Source organism: Phyllobates terribilis, unplaced genomic scaffold (genome assembly GCF_046119375.1).
Source record: "Phyllobates terribilis strain yellow unplaced genomic scaffold, ASM4611937v1 Scaffold_1__5_contigs__length_1240528914, whole genome shotgun sequence".
In the NCBI taxonomy this organism is placed as follows: domain Eukaryota; kingdom Metazoa; phylum Chordata; class Amphibia; order Anura; family Dendrobatidae; genus Phyllobates; species Phyllobates terribilis.
The window spans coordinates 966,590,027-966,614,074 of NW_027362761.1; the positions used below are offsets into that span (position 1 = coordinate 966,590,027).

At 45.6% G+C, this 24,048-nt stretch overlaps 1 protein-coding gene across 2 annotated transcripts in view; it reads left to right on the plus strand.

The window, feature by feature from the left end:
• Positions 1-24,048, plus strand: part of FHIP1A (FHF complex subunit HOOK interacting protein 1A) — a 412,196-nt gene that overhangs the window by 168,648 nt on the left and 219,500 nt on the right. For both annotated transcript variants that reach the window (XM_073642529.1, XM_073642528.1), the window contains one exon: positions 23,360-23,986. In XM_073642529.1, the coding sequence (XP_073498630.1) occupies positions 23,360-23,986 (627 nt within the window). The remainder of the gene's footprint in view (positions 1-23,359; positions 23,987-24,048) is intronic.

Consider the following 24,048-nt stretch of genomic DNA (forward strand, 5'->3'; position numbering starts at 1 on the left):
GCAGGTGGGGACCACAGACCACATCTCAGTACCAATGCTTTCTGGCTGATGTTTTGGTCACTTTTGAATGTTGGTTGTGCTTTCACCCTCGAGGTAGCATGAGACGGACTCTACAACCCACAGAAGTTGCTCAGGTAGTGAAGCTCATCCAGGATGGCACATCAATGCGTGCTGTGGCAAGAAGGTTTGCTGTGTCTGTCAGCGTAGTGTCCAGAGGGTGGAAGCGCTACCAGGAGACAGGCCAGTACACCAGGAGATGTGGAGGGGGCCGTAGGAGGGCAATAGCCAAGCAGCAGGACTGCTACCTCCGCCTTTGTGCAAGGAGGAACAGGAGGAGCACTGCCAGAGCCCTGCAAAATGACCTTCAGCAGGCCACAAATGTGCATGTGTCTGCACAAATGGTTAGAAACCAACTCCATGAGGGTGGTATGAGGGCCCGACGTCCACAGATGGGGGTTGTGCTCACAGCCCAACACTGTGCAGGACGCTTGGCATTTGCCACAGAACACCAGGACTGGCAAAGTTGCCACTGGTGCCCTGTGCTCTTCACAGATGAAAGCAGGTTCACACTGAGCACATGTGACAGACGTGACAGTCTGCTGCCTGCAACATCCTTCAGCATGACCGCTTTGGCAGTGGGTTAGTAATGGTGTGGGGTGGCATTTCTTTGGAGGGCCGCACAGCCCTCCATGTGCTCGCCAGAGGTAGCCTGACTGCCATTAGGTACCGAGATGAGATCCTCAGACCCCTTGTGAGACCATATGCTGGTGCAGTTGGCCCTGCGTTTCTCCTAATGCAGGACAATGCCAGACCTCATGTGGCTGGAGAGTAGTGTTGAGCCACCCCCGTAGTGTTCGAGTTCGGTTCGGTTCGTCGAACACCCGTATGTTCGACGAACTGTTCGTCGAACTGTTCGTCGAACACCTTCAAACACCGTTAAAACCAATGGCAGGCAAACAAAAACACATAGCAACACATAGAAAACACATAGAAAACACTTCAAAGGTGTCCAAAAGCTGACAAACTGCTCAGAAGACACAACTAACACATGGAAAAGTGACAAGTACATATAGTCATGCGAAAAGAAAAGAGGTGGAGGAGTAAAAGGAGGGGGAGATACTGATATAGGCATGTCATGCCCTTCTAAAACCAAAAAAGTGCGAAGCCGACACGGCCAGTCCGTTACTGCCCATGCGACCTCCGTGTCGCCGGGTTTGTGCCAGAGCTGCGGTGGACCCTGACGGCCAGCCCCCCTCTCCCAATACTGGTGCCTGTCCATTGGTGGGTCGAGCGAGCCCCCCTGCGGTGGAGGCAGGTCTAAGCTTTTTCATTTAAATTGTCTATCTAATTTGAATGAGTACACTTTAAATCCTTTTACAAGGATCTATTGGAGGGCAAGTCTGATGCCAGCAGCTGCGGGAATTCCAGCTCCAGTAGCGTCCACTAAAGCTGCTGCAGTTAAAAAGCTTTTATAAGGATCGAGCTTGGCGGTCCACCGCAAGGCGTCCTACCACCAGTCCCAGCCCCTGTGCCTTGGGGTGCCTCCCTATGCTCTTCACTGAGTATCCCGGGGGCCCGAAGCATTTCCTTTGAAAAATTAAGTGTCCAAACTACAGGTGGTGTAGCTTGCTTAACAGCTGGGATAATCCGCTGACTAGCAGACACTGCTACTAGGCACAAAGTATTTCCTGGGTAGATGCAGTTAAAAATTTGTAATTAGATACTCTCGTTGGATGCTGAGAAAGCATTCCATAGAGTCTCCTGGCACGCCATATATTATTCTCTTAAAAAGCTTGGGGTAGGGGTCTAGGGGACCCTTTTATAGCTAAAATCACGGCCCTGTATCGCAATACGTCACCTAGGCTGAAGATAAATGGAACTGTTGCACCCCGAGGGCTCGGTTGCTACAGAGGTATTGCACCTCACCCAGAGGTGTGATATCTCATTCTCAGGTAAGGATGGAGTGTGGATCAGGACCCCGACACCTGCATTCATTACACCACATTGCCGTGAGGCAGGGCAACCAATATGCCCCTGAGATGGGCACGACAGTCCCTGTCCCTGGCTGGAGTGGGGGGAGGGAACACCGAGGAAGGGGAACCCTGTAGTGCAGGAGCAGGGAGGAAGCAGTTCCTGGGTGCATTGAGAAGGGAGTATGAAAGGTGGGCACCATCTTAGTTCAGTGCAGAGAAGTCTGAGCAGAAGTGACAGGGAGCAGGGGCTCTGCATGAGCTCTGCTCCGGAGGCGGGCCTAGTAACAGAGGCCCAGGCCTGGAAGAGGGAGAAGGAAGGAAGAGGAGTGGAGAAGGCTCCAGGAACGAGGAATGAAGGGATCACAGGGGTGCGGACGGGCGAGTCGCCACCGCACGCCCGAATCCACCTGCATGGAGGGGTCAGGCCAAAGGGGGAGACCGGTCCCCGAAATTAGTGGAGGAGGGAAACGACCCTCAGCTAGAAACCGGAGGCAGTGACATTTTATGTGGCGCAGCCCCTCGCTACACTCGCTAGGAAGGCACCACATAGGGTCAGGGAAACTGGCGCCAAGTTTACCAAGAGGAGGCCCAAGGCAGCCGGACAGAAGCGTGGTCACTGGTGGGGTAAGAAAGGCCAGACAAAGGACACACAAAGGGGGTCCTGTGAAGCGCTCCAAAGTTATCTGGGAGTTGGCCGAGCCCCTCACCTGGTGAGCACAGTACGACGTGGGCAGCCGTTACCTTTAGAAGTGGTCTGGATAATAAGAACTGTGAGGAAAGGCCCTGGACTGCATCACTGACTCCGTGTCATTACTGCTGCTGCCCTGCACCATCACCCCCATCCTCCGCATATACTGCCCTGAGGCTATACTCCTCCCGTGGCGAGTTAAACTACGCTCTGCTGCACCCACAACACCAGCCTCAGCGGTCTGCCCTGCAGCGGCGGTTCACTCTGACCGCAATCCACGGGTGGCATAGTCGGACATTTAAACATCAAGACCACATAAATAGTTCCGCCACTGGTTTGACCACCCTGAGCCACGGAACCGGGTCGCCGCCACGTAAACTACAACCCCCAGCATCCACCAAAAAGGGTACAGCTCTGGGAGTCCCAAGGCCCAAGGGGCGCGTCAGAACATTTTCATCACCTTTCATAATCACCAATGGGACAAGGCAGGGATGTCCTCTGTTCCCTCTCTTATACATCCTAGTGGCGGAGCACCTGCTCTCATCAATTCGCCATAACCCCAATATTAGGTGGATTGAGGTTGGAGGCACCAAGTACAAGTGCTCTGGATTTGCTGATGATGTCCTAGTATATATCACTCAATCACATATATCCATCCCTGCTGTTATGGCTGAAATAGATCACTTTGTTACATGGTCAAATTTTAAAATCAATGCAGCGAAGTCTGAGGCCCTCGATGTTTCCCTCCCCAAATCCATACAGGATTCCATCCAGTCCAACTTTCCCTTTGCCTGGCCCTCACAGGGTATCAAATACTTAGGAATTCGTATTCATAGAGACCTCTCCCGTCTACGTTATCTTAATTTTGGGCCCTTTATTGAACAACTCCATACAGACCACGGTTGGCAAGTTAGAACTGTAAGATTCACTACGTGAACCACAGGTGTTTTGTGGAAAAGCACATGTACACTGTGTTCCTAATTATTATGCTAAAAGTGTTTAGGAGTGATAAGGTAAGAATTTTTTTGTTTGTCAGTTAAACTCATTGATGGTGATGTGTGTCAGGGCTCTTTATATCACTGTAAGCAATTGCAGACACCTGTGCTAATTAGTTTGGCAGGTGTGTCCAGTGAAAGGCAAGACTACTTAAGAAGGCTGTCCCACATTATTAAGCAGCCTACATTTTCTGCCAAAATGGGAAAGAAAAAGGATGTGTCGGCTGCTGAGAAGCAACAAATTGTGGAGTGTTTAGGTCAAGGCATGACTACAATCAACATTGCCAAGACACGTCATCCTGATCATCGCACAATCAAGAAGTATGTAGCTGATTCACAGTACACACGTGTGCGTGCTGATGAGGGAAAATTGAGGACTCTTTCCTACAGGCAATTACTTCAGGTTAAAAGAGCAGCGGCAAAAAAGCCTTGTCATAGCAGCAGACAAGTTTTTGAAGCTGCTGGTGCCTCCAACGTCCCCCGAACAACAAGATGTAGGGTCCTTCAGTGGTCTGCAGCTGTGCGTAAGCCATCCTGTCGACCTCCTCTATCCACTGTACACAAGCAGAAACGGCTCCAGTGGGCCAAACAATACATGAAGACTGACTTCAAAACTGTTTTGTTCACCGATGAGTGCCGTGCAACGCTCGATGGTCCAGATGCATGGAGTGGAGGATGGCTGGTTGATGGACACCCCATGCAAACACGGCTACGGCGCAAACAAGGAGGAGGTGGAGTAATGTTTTGTGCTGGAATCATGGGGAGAGAGATTGTCGGCCTCTTTAGGATCCCTGAAGGGGTAGGGATGAACTCCATAATGTATGTGGAGTTTCTCAAACAGCACTTCCTGCCATGGTTCAAGAAGAAGAACCGTGTATTCCGCAGCAAGATCATTTTCATGCATGATAATGCACCGTCTCATGCTGTACATAACACATCTGCATCTCTGGCTGATATGGGCATAAAAGGGGACAAACTTATGGTGTGACCCCCATGCTCCCCTGACCTCAACCCCAATAAGAACCTCTGGAGCATCATCAAAAGGAGTGTCTATGATGGCGGGAGGCAGTTCACATCTAAGCAACAGCTCTGGGAGGGTAATCTGTCCTCATGCAAAACAATTGAAGCAGAAACCATCCAAAACCTGACAAATTCAATGGACGAGAGAGTTCAGAAGCTCCTTTCGAACAAGGGGTCCTATGTGCAAATGTAACATCACCTAGAATAAAGTTTTGAGTTGAAAACTGTTTGATTTCAGTTTGTAATAACCTGCTAATGCTTATAGTTTCAAAAATGACCATTTTTTTGTTCTTTATTAATATGAAAAGGTTGATCGAAGAGTGTGGGGGATTTAAGAGTGTGGCAACCCAGTAGTCAAGATTATTTTTTAATTCTGACAATCTGAGGGTCATGTTGCAGGTAGTGCAGCAAGAAGGCACTCATTTGTCTTGCGCATCTAGGAGCCCCAAAATTATTTTCCGGGCTAGATGCAGCTAAAAATTATTATTAATTTGAAAACTGGTGGACCTTAGTATAGATAGCCTAATAGAATCAGTACTGCAAACTGCTACAAGGCCCAAATTATTTTACAGCCAAGATACAGATAAACATGATTAGTAATTTTAAATCTGGTGGAGTTTAGTATAGATGGCCTAATAGAATCAGTACTGCAAACTGCTACAAGGCCCAAATTATTTTCCAGCCAAGATACAGATAAACATGATTAGTAATTTTAAATCTGGTGGAGTTTAGCATAGATAGCCTAATAGAATCAGTACTGCACACTGCTACAGGGCCCAAATTCTTTTCCAGCCAAGATACAGATAAACATGATTAGTAATTTGAAAGCTTAAAACGGTTGATGAGGTGATTTTAACAAATTATCAAGCTTTTACTCTCCCCAGGATGACACTGGGGTAGAAAAGTCGTTTTGGATGCATGATTTGTTCATATTTATGAACGTGAGTCTGTCTACATTATCAGTGGAGAGCCACGTGCGCTGATCTGTCAGCGCACCACCAGCAGCGCTGAACAGACGTTCAGACAGAACGCTGGCTGTGGGGCATGACAAGATCTCCAAGGCGTAAGTGGCGAGCTCCGGCCATTTATCCAGATTGGAAGCCCAAAAAGAGCAAGGGTCCAGTGACACAGTCATGGCTTCAGTGTTTACCTGGAGATTCTCCTGTACCATCGTCTCTAGGCGTTGACTATGTGTCAGACTTCTTGTCTCCTGTGGCCTTGCAAAGGATGGGCTAAAAAGTGGTGAAATGATTCCGCAAAATTGATGTTACCAGCAGATACTGTGTTTCTGTTATGTTTTGAGTGCTGAACACTCGACGGTCCCACGGTTGGCAAGTTGGAACTGTGAGATTCACTACGTGCACCACTAGTGTTTGGTGGAAAAGCACATGTAAGATTCTGCAACAGTCTCTGCTGATACTCCTGCATGCGTGCATCTCTTTCTATGGCAGGAATAATTTCTGCAAATTTACTTTTGTACCGGGGATCTAACAGTGTGGTAACCCAGTAGTCAGGATTATTTCTAATTCTCACAATTCGAGGGTCATGTTGCAGGTAGTGCAGCAAGAAGGCACTCATGTGTCTTGCGCATCCAGGAGCACCAAGTCCCTGTTGTGTTGGTGGCGAGGTAACAATCATGCTTCCTTCCTCTGTCCTCTCCCCTCAACCTCGCACAACAGAAATGTGATCAAGGTCTCCCTCATCTGATGAGTCTTCCATCAGTTCGTCCTCCACTTCTTCCTGGGCTCCTGCACCTTCCTCACTAGTTTGGCTGCTACCATGCGCCCTGGTAAAACCATCTCCCCCACCCTCACATGCCTGCCGCCTTGGTGCTGCCGACCGTCTGGACCTTGCAGATGTCAGCCCTTCCGCATACAACTCCTCCTCCTCTACTTCCTCCACCTCCTCTTGTGCCACCACCTGACTCCGAATTCTGTTTAACATGTGCTCCAGCATGTAAATCACCGGAATAGTCATGCTGATAATGGCATCGTCAGCACTAAACATCTTCGTCGCCATTTCAAAACTGTGCAGAAGGGTGCATAGGTCCCTGATCTGAGACCACTCCTCCAGCGTGATTTGCCCCACCTCTGGATCTCATTGGCCCAGGCTATACGTCACAACGTATTGCAAGAGGGCTTGTCGGTGCTGCCACAGTCGCTGCAACATGTGCAGAGTTGAATTCCACCGGGTAGGCACATCGCATTTTAGCCGGTGAAGTGGCAGGCCCAACGACTTCTGTAGAGAAGTAAGTCGCTGAGCTGCGAGATGCGAACGGCGGAAGTGAGCACACAGCGACCGTGCCCTCTGCAGAAGGCCATCTAGTCCGGGATAGTGGGCTAAAAATTGCTGGACAACGAGGTTCAACACGTGAGCCATACAAGGCACGTTTGTGACATTGCCCCAGCGAAGGGCCGCACCCAGGTTTGCAGCATTGTTACCCACGGCCTTCCTTGGTTTCAGGTCCAGTGGAGACAACCATTCATGAAACTGGTTCTCCAGAGCTGACCACAACTCCTCAGCTGTGTGACTCACATTTCCCAGACATTTCAAAGTAAAAACCGCCTGATGACGTTGAGCCCTGCTGCCAGCATAGTAAGGAGGTGTGCAGGATCCCTTCTGCGCAGTTAGAAAGCTTGTGGCATGACCAGACAGGCTTTGGGTGCAGGTGGAGGACCGAGAGGAGGTTGAGGAGGCAGAAGCAGTGGAGGAACTTTGACATAAAGAGGATTGACGCACAACTCGTGGGGACGGCAAGACTTGGACAGCAGCCCGTTGTCCTGCTGTCACCATAGTTACCCAGTGCCCAGTCAACGACATGTAACGCCCCTGTCCATGCCTACTCGTCCAAGTGTCTGTGGTGAAATGCACCCTGTCACACACAGAGTTTCTCAAAGAAGCGGTGATGTTGTGTGCGACATGCTGGTGTAGTGCAGGCACACCTTTCTTTGAGAAGTAGTGCCGACTGGGTACTGGGGCACTGCGACGGACATAAGGTCTCGAAAATCCTCTGTGTCCACCAGGCAGAAAGGCAGCATTTCTGTAGCCAAGAGCTTGCAGATGGTGAAATTCAACCTCTTAGCTTTCTCATGGCTAGGAGGAAATGGTCTTTTACTTGTCCACATCTGAGGGACCGAGGGCTGGCTGTTGTGTTTAGACGGGGTTGAGAAGGGTGTCCCCGGCAAACTGCCGATCTGTGAGGAAGATGCAGGCGGACATGTTAGGTTGCCTTGATCCAAAGGTGGTGCTATCGATGTCGGACAGCTGGTGTTTCCACCTCCAAAGAAAATGATGACCTGCCAATCATGCTGGCTGTTGCGGGTAAAGAGGTGGCAGGTCTGCGTCCCCAAACAGGTGTGACTGCTGTCCCCCCAGTCACAGAGGATGAAGAGGCCGCGGATGCACAAGATGTGGCAGACAGTGGTTGGCCCGGCCGGCTAGGCCGCATTGTAGCACAGTGAGCTTCCCACTGCAACTTATGCTTCATATCCATGTGCCGGTTCATGCATGAAGTACTCAAACTATGTATTTTTTGGCCTCTACTTAGCTGTTGCTGACAAATGTTAAAGACAACACGAGTTGGGTCATCTTTATCGATCTGAAAAAATGCCCAGGCTATGCAAGGCTTTGCACCCATGCGACCTGAAGAGCCACCACGACTTGTGGTCGGAGGCAGAGTTGTGTTTGAGGATGCAGTTGTTGACGTGCTTCCAGTACTACCTCTCTGTCCAGGAAGGCGCAACCTGACCTCGTCGTCACTAGCATCCTCCTCCACCTCCTCTGCTGACCTCATAGACTGGCTGACTGTGGGTTGACAGTAAGTGGGATCTCCAACCTCGTCATCATCACCCTGTGTGTTATCACACCTTCGTCCTCAGAGCCAACCTCTTCCTGCCCTGACAAAAAACTCAAGTTGTCGCTCCAATCAGGTATTTGAGGGTCATCATCGTCTTCCTCATTGTCTCCACCAACAGGAGTTACAGTTTGGGAACGAGGGTCGACATTATGGTCAGAACCTTCTGCGTCTGGTCCTGGATCCGACTCATAAAGATTCTGGGCATCAGTGCAGATCATTTCCTCGTCTGGATTCACAGAAGCTCTGGAGCCGACCTCTGATTCCCAGGCTATAGTATGAGTAAACAGCTCTGCAGACTCAACCATCTGTTCTACCCCATACTCAGACGGGCAGCTGGAGACTTGGGAGCTGTGAGGAAGCAACTGCGATTGGGGTGACACCTCTGAGGACTGGAGTATTTGTGATGTTGAAGTTGAGGTGGAGGATAGCCCACTTGAAGGAGCACTTGATATCCGTTGAAGCACCTGCTGTTTTTGTGCCTCATCTGGAATTTGTAGCGATTGGCGTGGCCGTAAGAAAGGGATCTTATCACATTGTCCGCTAAAAGAAGTAGACATCTTAGTTTGGCTGGAAGATGGTCTTTATTCTGCAGATGTTACTGTTGCTTTAACACCTACCCCACGGACACAACCTTTTTTTCCCTTCCCAACACGCCTATTCCCATTTCCACCAGCAGCAGGCCTTTTTCCACTCATTTTGGTGGTTAACTGATTGACAACTCTGGAGTTGTTTGCACAAAAAACAATGGATGGGAACCGGGCAGAGCTGAGTGGCGAAACTGTGGTATTAGCCCAAAAGTATTGGCTGGGTTAGATGCAGATAAAAATTATTTTGAATTTGCAACCTGGTGGAGGTTAGCATAGATGGACTAATAGAACAAGTCCAACACACTGCTACAAGCCAAAGCCGAAATATTTTTTCATAGCTAGATGCAGATAAAAATTATATTGAATTTGCAACCTGGTGGAGGTTAGTATAGATGGACTAATAGAACAAGTCCCACACACTGCTACAAGCCAAAATATTTTTTCAGAGCTAGATGCAGATAAAAATTATTTTTAATTTGCAACCTGGTGGAGGTTAGTATAGATGGTCTAATAGAACAAGTCCTACACACTACTACAAGCCGAAATATTTTTTCAGAGCTAGATGCAGAAAAAAATTATATTGAATTTGCAACCTGGTGGAGGTTAGTATAGATGGACTAATAGAACAAGTCCCACACACTGCTACAAGCCGAAGCTGAAATATTTTTTCAGAGCTAGATGCAGATAAAAATTATATTGAATTTGCAACCTGGTGGAGGTTAGTATAGATGGACTAATAGAACAAGTCCCACACACTGCTACAAGCCGAAATATTTTTTCAGAGCTAGATGCAGAAAAAAATTATATTGAATTTGAAACCTGGTGGAGGTTAGTATAGATGGACTAATAGAACAAGTCCCACACACTGCTACAAGCCGAAATATTTTTTCAGAGCTAGATGCAGATAAAAATTATTTTGAATTTGCAACCTGGTGGAGGTTAGTATAGATGGACTAATAGAACAAGTCCCACACACTGCTACAAGCCGAAATATTTTTTCAGAGCTAGATGCAGAAAAAAATTATATTGAATTTGCAACCTGGTGGAGGTCAGTATAGATGGACTAATAGAACAAGTCCCACACACTGCTACAAGCCGAAATATTTTTTCAGAGCTAGATGCAGATAAAAATTATTTTGAATTTGCAACCTGGTGGAGGTTAGTTTAGATGGACTAATAGAATGATGCTATGCCCAAAAGGTTTTACTTCACTAGGTGCAGTAAAAAAATTTGTATTCTATACACAGGTGGTGTAGCTTGCAACACAGATAGGCTACTCCACTGACTAACACACACTGCAAGAGGCCAAAAAGGATTTGCTTTGCTAGATTTAGCCAAATGCTGTGAAAAAAACTTGCACAGCACTAAAACAGACCTGCCTGGAAAAAAGTGATAGGAACTGATGTAACCTAGCCCTGAAACGGACTGCAATTGCAATTAGTCTTTACTCCCAACCTATCTATTTAAGAGCACAGACCTGCCTGATAAAAGTCGTAGGAAATGATGTAACCTAGTCCTTAAAAGGACTGCAATCACAACTATTCCCTACTCCCAAGCTATCTGTAGATTTGTGCGAAAATTGGTTTGAAATTAACAAAGTATAGCACACACAGCAACAGCGGTGCCGTCTAACACGCAGCTGCAGCAGTGAGAAAATGGTGGCGACGGGGAAAATGGCTGGGTCTTATAGGCAAGGACATGTGACATACACTGCCAATGACACATGCCCTTGCTTGTGTGAAAAAAAGCAGTTCGCTCCGTGTGTGCGCTGCTGATAGGCTGACAAATTGCACCTCCCCACTGTAAATGCGGGAAAGAGAAAAAAAAATGGAGATCTTCATTATTTCTGCAGAGATCCATCCCCTGCCCCTCCCCCCGCCCCGCTGTACACTCAAACTGCGTATTAACATTAATTTTCAGCATTACTGAGAAAAAATCCAGTTATGATTTTGGTGCACGAACAGTCATCGAACATAACCTCGAACAGCCGAATTTTTTTCAAATTGTTCGTGTTCGCCGAACGGCTCGAACACCGCCCAAAACAGCTCGAATTTGAGATTGGCGAACAGTTCAAGTCGAACACAGCTCATCTCTACTGGAGAGTGTCAGTATATATACACTGCTCAAAAAAATAAAGGGAACACTCAAATAACACATCCTAGATCTGAATGATTGAAATATTCTCATTGAATACTTTGTTCTGTACAAAGTTGAATGTGCTGACAACAAAATCACACAAAAATCATCAATGGAAATCCAGTTTATTAACCAATGGAGGCCTGGATTTGGAGTCACCCCCAAAATTAAAGTGGAAAAACACACTACAGGCTGATCCAACTTTGATGTAATGTCCTTAAAACAAGTCAAAATGAGGCTCAGTATTGTGTGTGGCCTCCACGTGACTTTATGACCTCCCTATAACACCTGGGCATTCTCCTGATGAGGTTGCGGATGGTCTCCTGTGGGATCTTCTCCCAGACCTGGACTAAAGCATCCGCCAACTCCTGGACAGTCTGTGGTGCAACATGACGTTGGTGGATGGAGCGAGACATGATGTCCCAGCTGTGCTCAATCGGATTCAGGTCTGGGCGAGGGGCGGGCCAGTCCATAGCTTCAATGCATTCATCTTGCAGGAACTGTTGACACACTCCAGCCACATGAGGTCTGGCATTGTCCTGCATTAGGAGGAACCCATGGCCAACCGCACCAGCATATGGTCTCACAAGGCGTCTGAGGATCTCATCTTGGTACCTAATGGCAGTCAGGCTACCTCTGGCGAGCACATGGAGGGCTGTGCGGCCCTCCAAAGAAATGCCACCCTACACCATTACTGACCCACTGCCAAAGCGGTCATGCTGAAGGATGTTGCAGGCAGCAGATTGCTCTCCTCGACGTCTGCAGACTCTGTCACGTCTGTCACATGTACTCAGTGTGAACCTGCTTTCATCTGTGAAGAGCACAGGGCGCCAGTGGCAACTTTGCCAATCCTGGTGTTCTGTGACAAATGCCAAGCATCCTGCACGGTGTTAGGCTGTAAGCACAACCCCCATACCACCCTCATGGAGTTGGTTTCTAACCGTTTGTGCAGACACATGCACATTTGTGGCCTGCTGGAGGTCATTTTGCAGGGCTCTGCCAGTGCTCCTCCTATTCCTCCATGCACAAAGGCGGAGGTAGCGGTCGCCACAGGTCGCCAGAGGTGGCCTGACTGCCATTACGTACCGAGATGAGATCCTCAGACCCCTTGTGAGACCATATGTTGGTGTGGTTGGCCCTGGGTTCCTCCTAATGCAGGACAATGCCAGACCTCATGTGGCTGGAGTGTGTCAACAGTTCCTGCAAGATGAAGGCATTGAAGCTATGGACTGGCCTGCCCGTTCCCCAGACCTGAATCCGATTGAGCACATCTGGGACATCATGTCTCGCTCCATCCACCAACGTCACGTTGCACCACAGACTGTACAGGAGTTGGCGGATGCTTTAGTCCAGGTCTGGGAGGAGATCCCACAGGAGACCATCCGCAACCTCATCATGAGGATTCCCAGGTGTTGTAGGGAGGTCATACAGGCATGTGGAGGCCACACACAATACTGAGCCTCATTTTGACTTGTTTTAAGGACATTACATCAAAGTTGGATCAGCCTGTAGTGTGTTTTTCCACTTTATTTTTTTGGGGGTGATGCCTAATCCAGGCCTCCATTGGTTAATAAATTTGATTTCCATTGATGATTTTTGTGTGATTTTGTTGTCAGCACATTCAACTTTGTACAGAACAAAGTATTCAATGAGAATATTTCATTCATTCAGATCTATAATGTGTTATTTGAGTGTTCCCTTTATTTTTTTGAGCAGTGTGTGTGTGTGTGTGTATATATATGTGTGTGTGTGTGTGTGTGTGTGTGTGTGTATATATATACATATATATATACAGTATAGACCAAAAGTTTGGACACACCTTCTCATTTAAAGATTTTTCTGTATATTCATGACTTTGAAAATTGTACATTCACACTGAAGGCATCAAAACTATGAATTAACACATGTGGAATTATATACTTAACAAAAAAGTGTGAAACAACTGAAAATATGTCTTATATTCTAGGTTCTTCAAAGTAGCCACCTTGTGCTTTGATGACTGCTTTGCACACTCTTAGCATTCTCTTGATGAGCTTCAAGAGATAGCCACCGGAAAAGGTTTTCACTTCACAGGTGTGCCCTGTCAGGTTTAATAAGGGGGATTTCTTGCCTTATAAATGAGGCTGGGACCATCAGTTGTGTTGTGCAGAAGTAAGGTGGATACACAGCTGATAGTCCTTCTAAATAGACTGTTAGAATTAGTGTTATGGCAATTAAAAAGCAGCTAAGTAAAGAAAAACGAGTGGCCATCATTACTTTAAGAAACGAAGGTCAGTCAGTGCGAAAAATTGGGCAAACTTTGAAAGTGTCCCCAAGTGCAGTTGCAAAAACCATCAAGCGCTACAAAGAAACTGTCTCATTTGAGGACCGCCCCAGGAAAGGAAGACCAAGAGTCACCTCTGCTTCTGAGGATAAGTTTATCCGAGTCACCAGCCTCAGAAATCGCAGCTTAACAGCAGCTCAGATTAGAGACCAGGTTAATGCCACACAGAGGACTAGCAGCAGACACATCTCTTCAACAACTGTTAAAAGGAGACTTTGTGCAGCCGGCCTTCATGGTAAAATAGCTGCTGGAAACCACTGCTAAGGACAGGCAACAAGCAGAAGAGACTTGTTTGAGCTAAAGAACACAAGGAATGGACATTAGACCAGTGGAAATCTGTGCTTTGGTCTGATGAGTCCAAATTTGAGATCTTTGGTTCCAACCACCGTGTCTTGTGCGACGCAGAAAAGGTTGACGGATGGACTCTACATGCCAGGTTCCCACCCTGAAGCATGGAGGAGGCGGTGTGATGGTGTGGGGTGCTTTGCTGATGACACTGTTGGGGATTTATTCAAAATTGAAGGCATTCTGAACCAGCATGGCTACCACAGCATCTTGCAGCGGCATGCTATTTCATCCTGTTTGCGATTAGTTGGACCATCATTTATTTTTCAAAAGGACAATGACCCCAAACACACTTCCAGGCTGTGTAAGGGCTATTTGACCAAGAGGGATAGTGATGGGGTGCTACGCCAGATGACCTGGCCTCCACAGTCACCAGACCTGAACCCAATCGAGATAGTTTGGGGTGAGCTGGACCGCATAGTGAAGGCAAAAGGGCCAACAAGTGCTAAGCATCTCTGGGAACTCCTTCAAGATTGTTGGAAGACCATTTCTGGTGACTACCTCTTGAAGCTCATCAAGAGAATGCCAAGAGTGTGTAAAGCAGTCATCAAAGCAAAAGGTTGCTACTTTGAAGAACCTAGAGTATAAGACATATTTTCAGTTGTTTCACACTTTTTTGTTAAGTATATAATTCCACATGTGTTAATTCATAGTTTTGATGCCTTCAGTGTAAATGTACAATTTTCAAAGTCATTAAAAAACAGAAAAATCTTTAAATGAGAAGGTGTGTCCAAACTTTTGGTCTGTACTGTATATATATAAAAGAAAGCGCAGCAGCACTCCATTATGGCCAAAATACATAAAGACAATAAAAAAAATAAAAACATTTGATTTAAACCGTGTTATTACTCAATGAACTTTACTTACAAAAAACGGAGGTTCTTAGCGCATAAATTGGCCAATTCATGTGTGCCCATCAACCGCTGCAAGGTGACCTCCCATCTGATGGGTACTACTCTGCCTACATGCCTCTCTTGGGCTACAAGCCTATAACTCTGGAAAGAACATGTCACTTCTGGGCTTGAAACACCTACACTCCCCTCATTTAACCAGCAGGTGATGTATATTCTATTCTACCAGCCCATTTAAATTGTAGGTGTTTCAGCCCAGAAGTGACATGTTCTGTCCAGAGTTATAGGCTTGTAGCCCAAGAGAGGCATGTAGGCAGAGTAATACCCATCAGATGGGAGGTCACCTTGCAGCGGTTGATGGGCACACATGAATTGGCCAATTTATGCGCTAAGAACCTCCGTTTTTTGTAAGTAAAGTTCATTGAGTTTAAATCAAATGTTTTTATTTTTTTTATTGTCTCTATGTATTTTGGCCATAATGGAGTGCTGCTGCGCTTTCTTTTTATATATCTTATTCAGTTTCTGCAGCTTGCACCTGTTCACATTTAGGATGTGCTGGTCAGTTCTTTATATATATATATATATATATATATATATATATATATATATATATATATATATATATATATATATATAATATATATAATTTCTGGCTTCAAACATAAAGATATAAAATTCTCATTTTTTTGGGAAGTATCAACAACAAGTGGGACACAATCGTGAAGTGGAACAAAATTTATTGGATATTTTAAACTTTTTTAACAAATTAAAAACTGAAAAGTGCAATATTATTCGGCCCCTTTACTTTCAGTGCAGCAAACTCACTCCAGAAGTCCAGTGAGGATCTCTGAATGATCCAATGTTGTCCTAAATGACTGGTAATGATAAATAGTATCCACCTGTGTGTAATCAAGTCTCCATATAAATGCACCTGCTCTGTGATAGTCTCAGGGTTCTGTTTCAAGTGCAGAGAGCATCATGAAGACCAAGGAACACACCAGGCAGGTCCGAGATAATGTTGTGGCGAAGTTTAAAGCTGGATTTGGATACAAAAAGATTTCCCAAGTTTTAAACATCTCAAGGAGCACTGTGCAAGCGATCATATTGAAATGGAAGGAGTATTAGACCACTGCAAATCTACCAAGACCCGGCCGTCCCTCTAAACTTTCATCTCGAACAAGGAGAAGACTGATCAGAGATGTAGCCAAAAGGCCCATGATCACTCTGAATGAACTGCAGAGATCTACAGCTGAGGTGGGAGAGTCTGTCCATAGGACAACAATCAGTCGTACCCTGCACAAATCTGGCCTTTATGGAAGAGTGGCAAGAAAAAAGCCATTTCTCAAAGATATCCATAAAAAGTCTCGTTTGAAGTTTGCCACAAGCCACCTGGGAGACTCACCAAACATGTGGAATAAGTTGCTCTGGTCAGATGAAACCAAAATCAAACTTTTTGGCCACAATGCAAAACGATATGTTTGGCGTAAAAGCAACACAGCTCATCACCCTCAAAACACCATCCCCACTGTCAAACATGGTGGTGGCAGCATCATGGTTTGGGCCTGCTTTTCTTCAGCAGGGACAGGGAAGATGGTTAAAATTGATGGGAAGATGGACGGAGCCAAATACAGGACCATTCTGGAAGAAAACCTGTTGGAGTCTGCAAAAGACCTGAGACTGGGACGGAGATTTATCTTCCAACAAGACAATGATCCCAAACATAAAGCAAAATCTACAATGGAATGGTTCAAAAATAAACGTATCCAGGTGTTAGAATGGCCAAGTCAAAGTCCAGACCTGAATCCAATCGAGAATCTGTGGAAAGAGCTGAAAACTGCTGTTCACAAACGTCCTCCATCCAACCTCAATGAGCTTGAGCTGTTTTGCAAGGAAGAATGGGCAAGAATTTCAGCCTCTCGATGTGCAAAACTGATAGAGACATACCTCAAGCAGCTTGCAGCTGTAATCGCAGAAAAAGGTGGCGCTACAAAATATTAACTCAAGGGGGCCGAATAATATTGCACGCCCCACTTTTCAGTTTTTAATTTGTTAAAAAAGTTTAAAATATCCAATAAATTTCGTTCCACTTCACGATTGTGTCCCACTTGTTGTTGATTCTTCCCAAAAAAATTAGAATTTTATATCTTTATGTTTGAAGCCAGAAATGTGGCAAAAGGTAGAAAAGTTCAAGGGGGCCAAATACTTTCACAATGCACTGTATATATATATTTATTTATAATATATATACCATATTTTTCGGACTATAAGACGCACCGGAACATAAGATGCACCTAGGTTTTAAAGGAGGAAAATAGAGAAAAAAAAATAAGCAAAAAATGTGGTCATGATGCCCTGTTATGGGGGAGGGGGTCTGCTGCTGACACTGGTATTGGGGTAACGTCCCCCAATTCTGTTAATATCCTCCATCCTGGTATGTATGGCCCCTCCTTCCTGGTATACATGGCCCTCATCCCCATCCTGGCATGCATGGCACCCCTTGATCCCCCATCCTGGCATGCATGGCACCCCTTGATCCCCCTTCCTGGCATGCATGGCACCCCTTGATCCCCCATCCTGGCATGCAGGGCACTCCTTGATCCCCCATCCTGATAAGCATGGCACCCCTTGATACCCCATCCTGGTATGCTTGGCACCCCTTGATCCTGGTATGCTTGGCACCCCTTGATCCTGGTATGCTTGGCACCCCTTGATCCTGGTATGCTTGGCACCCCCTGTTCCCCATCACGCTGCCCACAAAAAAAATAAACAATCATACTCACCTCCTCTTTCCTCCAGCGCTGCCTCCCGCTCTGCTGCCGACACTCTCACTGTGTGAGCCGCGCATGGCATCCCTGCCATGCGTCCTTAGACAGTGATATGCTGTGCCGGAATAGTCACCGCTCCCCGCGTCGGGACTGTGTGCGTGGGGAGCAGTGACCATTCACTCTGTTCAATAGCGTGCACACTGTAGCCACAGTGCGGCTCCTGCTGCCACTCTGCTTTCAGTGTGCCCACTATTAAAGACCATGAATATTCACTACAACCCATGGGAGTGGATAGTAGTGAATATTCATGGACTTTAATAGTGGGCACACAGACGGCCGGCTGCAGCAGAAGCCGTGCTGCAGCTACAGTGTGAGCGCTATTAAGGAAAATTAATATTCATTGGTCTCCACGCTCATGGGCGTGGGTAGGAGGGAATATTCATTTTCTTTGGCAGCGGGTACAGCGTAGGCTGCAGCAGGTGGCTGCTGCCTCCTGTGCACAGCTCATCCACCGCTCCTGCTCCTCCCCCAACACCCCTCACCACCACAGCCACAGTATATACAGTAGTGGCCAAAAGTATTGGCACCCCTGCAATTCTGTCAGATAATACTCAGTTTCTTCCTGAAAATGATTGCAATCACAAATTCTTTGGTCTTATTATCTTCATTTAATTTGCTTGCAAGGAAAAAACACAAAAGAGAATGAAGCAAAAATGAAATCATTGATCATTTCACACAAAACTCCAAAAATGGGCCAGACAAAAATATTGGCACCCTCAGTCTAATACTTGGTTGCACAACCTTTAGCCAAAATAACTGCAAACAACCGCTTCCGGTAACCATCAATGAGTTTCTTACAATGCTCTGCTGGAATTGTAGACCATTTTTCTTTGGCAAACTGCTCCAGGTCCCTGATATTTGAAGGGTGCCTTCTCCAAACTGCCATTTTGAGATCTCTCCACAGGTGTTCTATGGGATTCAGGTCTGGACTCATTGCTGGCCACCTTAGAAGTCTCCAGTGCTTTCTCTCAAACCATTTTATAGTGCTTTTGGAAGTGTGTTTTGGGTCATTGTCCTGCTGGAAGATCCATGATCTCTGAGGGAGACCCAGCTTTCTCACACTGGGCCCTACATTATGCTGCAAAATTTGTTGGTAGTCTTCAGACTTCATAATGCCATGCACACGGTCAAGCAGTCCAGTGCCAGAGGCAGCAAAGCAACCCCAAAACATCAGGGAACCTCCGCCATGTTTGACTGTAGGGACCGTGTTCTTTTCTTTGAATGCCTCTTTTTTTTTTTCCTGTACACTCTATGTTGATGCTTTTTCCCAAAAAGCTCTACTTTTGTCTCACCTGACCAGAGAACATTCTTCCAAAACGTTTTAGGCTTTCTCAGGTAAGTTTTGGCAAACTCCAGCCTGGCTTTTTTATGTCTCGGGGTAAGAAGTGGGGTCTTCCTGGGTATCCTACCATACAGTCCCTTTTCATTCAGACGCCGACGGATAGTACGGGTTGACACTGTTGTACCCTCGGACTGCAGGGCAGCTTGAACTTGTTTGGATGTTAGTCGAGGTTCTTTATCCACCATCTTCACAATCTTGCGTTGAAATCTCTCGTCAATTTTTCTTTTCCGTCCACATCTAGGGAGGTTAGCCACAGTGCCATGGGCTTTAAACTTCTTGTTGACACTGCGCACGGAAGACACAGGAACATTCAGGTCTTTGGAGATGGACTTGTAGCCTTGAGATTGCTCATGCTTCCTCACAATTTGGTTTCTCAAGTCCTCAGTCAGCTCTTTGGTCTTCTTTCTTTTCTCCATGCTCAATGTGGTACACACAAGGACACAGGACAGAGGTTGAGTCAACTTTAATCCATGTTAACTGGCTGCAAGTGTGATTTAGTTATTGCCAACACCTGTTAGGTGCCACAGGTAAGTTACAGGTGCTGTTAATTACACGAATTAGAGAAGCATCAAATGATTTTTCAAACAGTGCCAATATTTTTGTCCACCCCCTTTTTTAGGTTTGGTGTAAAATTCCAATTTGGCTTTAGGACAATTCTTTTTGTGTTTTTTCATTGAAGACAAATTAAATGAAGATAATAATACCAAAGAATTTGTGATTGCAATCATTTTCAGGAAGAAACTGAGTATTATCTGACAGAATTGCAGGGGTGCCAATACTTTTGGCCACCACTGTAGTACGGATATGTATAGTTCAGACTATAAGATGCACTCCCCACTTTCCTAAAATATTTTGGAAAAAAGTGCATCTTAATCCGAAAAATACGGTACATCCTCGCTTTTATAAACAGGGAGGAAGACGTGCATTGTGGCTTATACATAGTAGTTATGCCCTTATGGAAGACCATTGGTGTTCTTATCCATGAAACACCTTTCATGACCATTATAGAGTTTGATGCTCTCAAAAGTGACCCAACGCAGGGTATAATACCCCCACACCTTTCAGTATGATGGCTCCCTCAGTATGATGCCCCCACAGCCATCACTCGGTATGATACCTCCAGTATCATTGTCCCCACCAGCTCGAATACAGTATGATGGCCCCTCAGTATGATGCTCTTACAGTGCTTGGGTATAATGTTCCAACAGCCCCCACTTCATACCATCACCTCCCTCAGTAGGATACCCTACAGCCCACTACCCCACACAGTATCATTGTCCCTCAGTATGATGGCCCCCAATGCCAGCCCCCCACTCAGTATAATGACTACCAATGACAGCCCCCCACTCAGTTTAATGGTCCCCAATACCAGACCCCCACTCAGCATGATAGCCCCAACACCCAGCCTCCCACTCAGCCAGTCCCACACTCAGTAAGATGGCTTCCAATGTCAGACCCCCACTCAGTATGATGTCCCCCAATACCAGCCACCCACTCAATATGATGGCTTCAGATGCCCCACTCAGTAAGATGTTGATACAACCCCCTACTCAGCATGATGTCCCTGACAGACCACACCCCTGTCAGTTTGATGGCATGGCCCCACAGGCTCCCACCAAGAATGATGCCCCCCACCCAGTAAGATGTCCCCACACACCCCCACTCAACATGATGTTTCCCTCAGACCACTCCCCACTCAGTATGATGTTCCCCACAGCCCCCACTCAGTACGATGTCCCCACAACCTCCCCTCACCTCACTCAATATGAGGGTCCCCACAGCTACTGACATAAAAAAAAACAACTGTTTCCCCAGCATGTTGTTCCGGTTTGTGCAATATGAGTACTGAGGCTTCACATTGCAGGCATGATTTAGTAACCTCATCGCACCTGCAGTACATGGAGTCTCAGGCTAACAGGCACTGGCTGAATGGTGGATCACTGCTCCCTGATCCACCATTCTATTCAATGGTATCCACATCCTGAGGATGCAGACCCCCTTCAAATCTTAATGACAGGCAGGGGAGGGGCAGGTGCTGAGCTGTGCCATTCCCTCCTTCACCAAAGAAAGGAATCTGCGATCATCCACCACTGTCATCTGTGGACGTCCAGGCCTTTTTGAATTCGCAATCTGCGATCATCCACCACTGTCATCTGTGGACGTCCAGGCCTTTTTTGAATTCGCAATCTCACCAGTGCATTCTATTTTTACAGAATGTACCAAATTGTCGATTTGACAACTCCTAACATTTCTGCTCTCTCTGATGGATTTCTTCTTTTTTTTCAGCCTAATGATGGTCTGTTTCTGTTCCATTATAACAACAGCTTCCAAATGCAAATGCCACACATGGAAACAGCTCCAGACCTTTAACCTGCTTAACTGATGATGAATTAATGAGGGAATAGCCCATGCAGCCCATTAAAGAGCTTTTGAGATAATTATCAAACTACTTTTGGTCCCTTTAAAAAGAGGCAGCTACATATTAAAGAGCTGTAATTCCTAAACTCTTACTCCAATTAGGATGTGAATACCCACACATTAAGGCTACTGTCACACTTTCAGTATTTGGTCAGTATTTCATATCAGAATTCGTAAGCCAAAACCAGGAGTGGGCCAAAAATGCAGAGTTACTGCACTTGTTTCTATTAGGCCACGACCCCACTATCAGTATTTGGTCAGTATTCGGTCAGTATTTTTTCTCAGGAGTGGGAGCCAAAACCAGGTGAGGAACAATGAGAGAAAAGGTATAATAGAAACAAGTGCACCAATTCTGCATTTATCAGCCACTCCTGATTTTTTTCTCCCATTCCTGAGAAAAAATACTGACAGAATACTGACCAAATACTGATAGTGGGGCCGTGGTCTTAGACATTTTCTCTGATTGTTCCTCACCTGGTTTTGGCTTACAAATACTGACCGCGCGACTTCCGCCCTCATTATGCAAATGAGCGGCCCCATTTTTTTTTCACATGCAGACTTTCGTCATAGAGGTTAGTCTATGGGGAAAGTCCACATGCGGACCCGCAAGAGAAATTGACATGCTGCGGTCTGAAAGAAGCGCCGCATGTCCGTGGGTGATCCACAGGTGCACAGAGACGCATAGTGGACATGCGATTTCTAGAAATCCCATCCACTATGCTGTAACATCTGGACGCTATGGGTTTGACGCTGCATAAACACACAGCGGCTCTGGATAGTGTGCACATACCCTTAGTGTCTGAGCACACAGTGCATGTGTTAAGATACATCTCCGGATCATAGTGGTGGCGGCTGGGAGAGGAAAGCATTGTGAAATTGGGGCAAGATGAGTATGATTTAGCGTCACCTTTAGACACTTGCCTCTAAAGGTGTCATTTGAAGCTTCTGGACCCCAAGCAAAATCAGTATCTTCCATGTGCCATCTAAACCAATGGTGCTTGTTCGGTGAAGTCCTTTGGGTCAATCTTATGCACCAGAGTTTGAGGGCAACTGCCAAAACTGTTATCACCTATAGCTGAATTATTGCGGATCTGTTAGAAAGATAACCTGAAACTGTATGACAGTATCCAAAAACAAAATGAAAATTAGACAACTCATCTTGCTTCCATTTATTACAGAGCAGCTTAAAAAATTAGAAGATATCATTTAGAGCAATTCAGGCATTTGTATATCCCCAGTATCACATTCACTATATTACTTTTTAGTTGAGTTGTATGTAAAATTTATACTTTTATGTATAGTTTCCATTTTCCTGGTATGTCTTAATAGGGCATGATATAACGTGCATTGCAATGCAAATAGCTCCCTCCTTTCCACTATTTTACTCCTACAGCTTCAATATCTAATTGTATTTATCAACTTTGCTTCAATTATTTATTTATAATACATAAGAAGTTAGCTGAAAGGCAATTAATGTAGCTAGCCTCGAGTGTAATTGCAGCTATATTTTTCGAATATGAGAAATGCAATTATGCATAACAGAATTGTGGTTGCAGGTAATAAGTTACGGTAATACTTTTTTTTTTTGTATAAAACCCATTTTAAAGATATGAAGACATCTGTCCATTCACACATAGGTCATGGGTAGATCTAACATTTTAAACAAACATTATGCAGCTTTGGACCATTTGGCTCCTGTTTACCAATTGATAAAATACCGCAAATGAACGTTTGCAGCATCTTGATTACACAGTGGTGATTTTATGTGATCACTGAGAGTGGTTCAAATTAAGCTTCATTAAGATTATTGCTCATTCTGAAGCATGCTTTTTGTTTCTCCGCTGCATAGGCTGATGTTTAAATTGGGTTTTCTTCTACAAACTGCTTCAAGCCAGCTTCTCATTAACAATAATATTCTAAACACCATAGAGTTTCCAATAATTGGGCTAATTGTAAAACTGCTTTGTTTGGGTTTTTATTCGATGATTGTTTTCTTCTAGGTTCAACGCATTTTGGAAAAACATGACCCTTTCAAGAACAACCATGCAAAATATGGATCTATTACATCAGATGAAGTTAGCGCGGTACAAAATTATGTGGAACACATGATTTTGCTTTTAGTTGAAGAGCGGATGAAAGATGCTGCTATGGGGCCTATCCTGGAGTTTGTTGTGTCTGAGAATATCATGGAGAAACTGTTTTTATGGAGTCTCAGGAGAGAATTTAGTGACGAGACTAAGTTTGAGCAATTGAGGATGTATGAGTTACTAGTTACTCAGTCTCATCAGCCTTTGCTGCATCACAAGCCTATTTTGAAGCCATTGATGATGCTACTAAGCACATGCTCTTCAACGACAACTCCAAATGTAGAAACCAAACTAGTTGTCTTACTGAACCAGCTCTGTTCAATTCTTGCCAAAGATCCATCTGTCCTAGAATTATTCTTCCACACAAGTGAAGACCAGGGAGCTGCCAACTTCCTTATATTCTCCCTGCTGATTCCCTTCATCCATCGAGAAGGCACAGTGGGACAACAGGCCCGCGATGCATTACTATTCATCATGTCCTTGTCGGCAGAAAACACCGTGGTGGCTAAACACATCGTGGAGAGCACGTACTTCTGTCCGGTGAGTTTCATAGTTTGTACAGTTGTACTTCTTATAAGGAATTGCAAAACTCGAGATGGAAC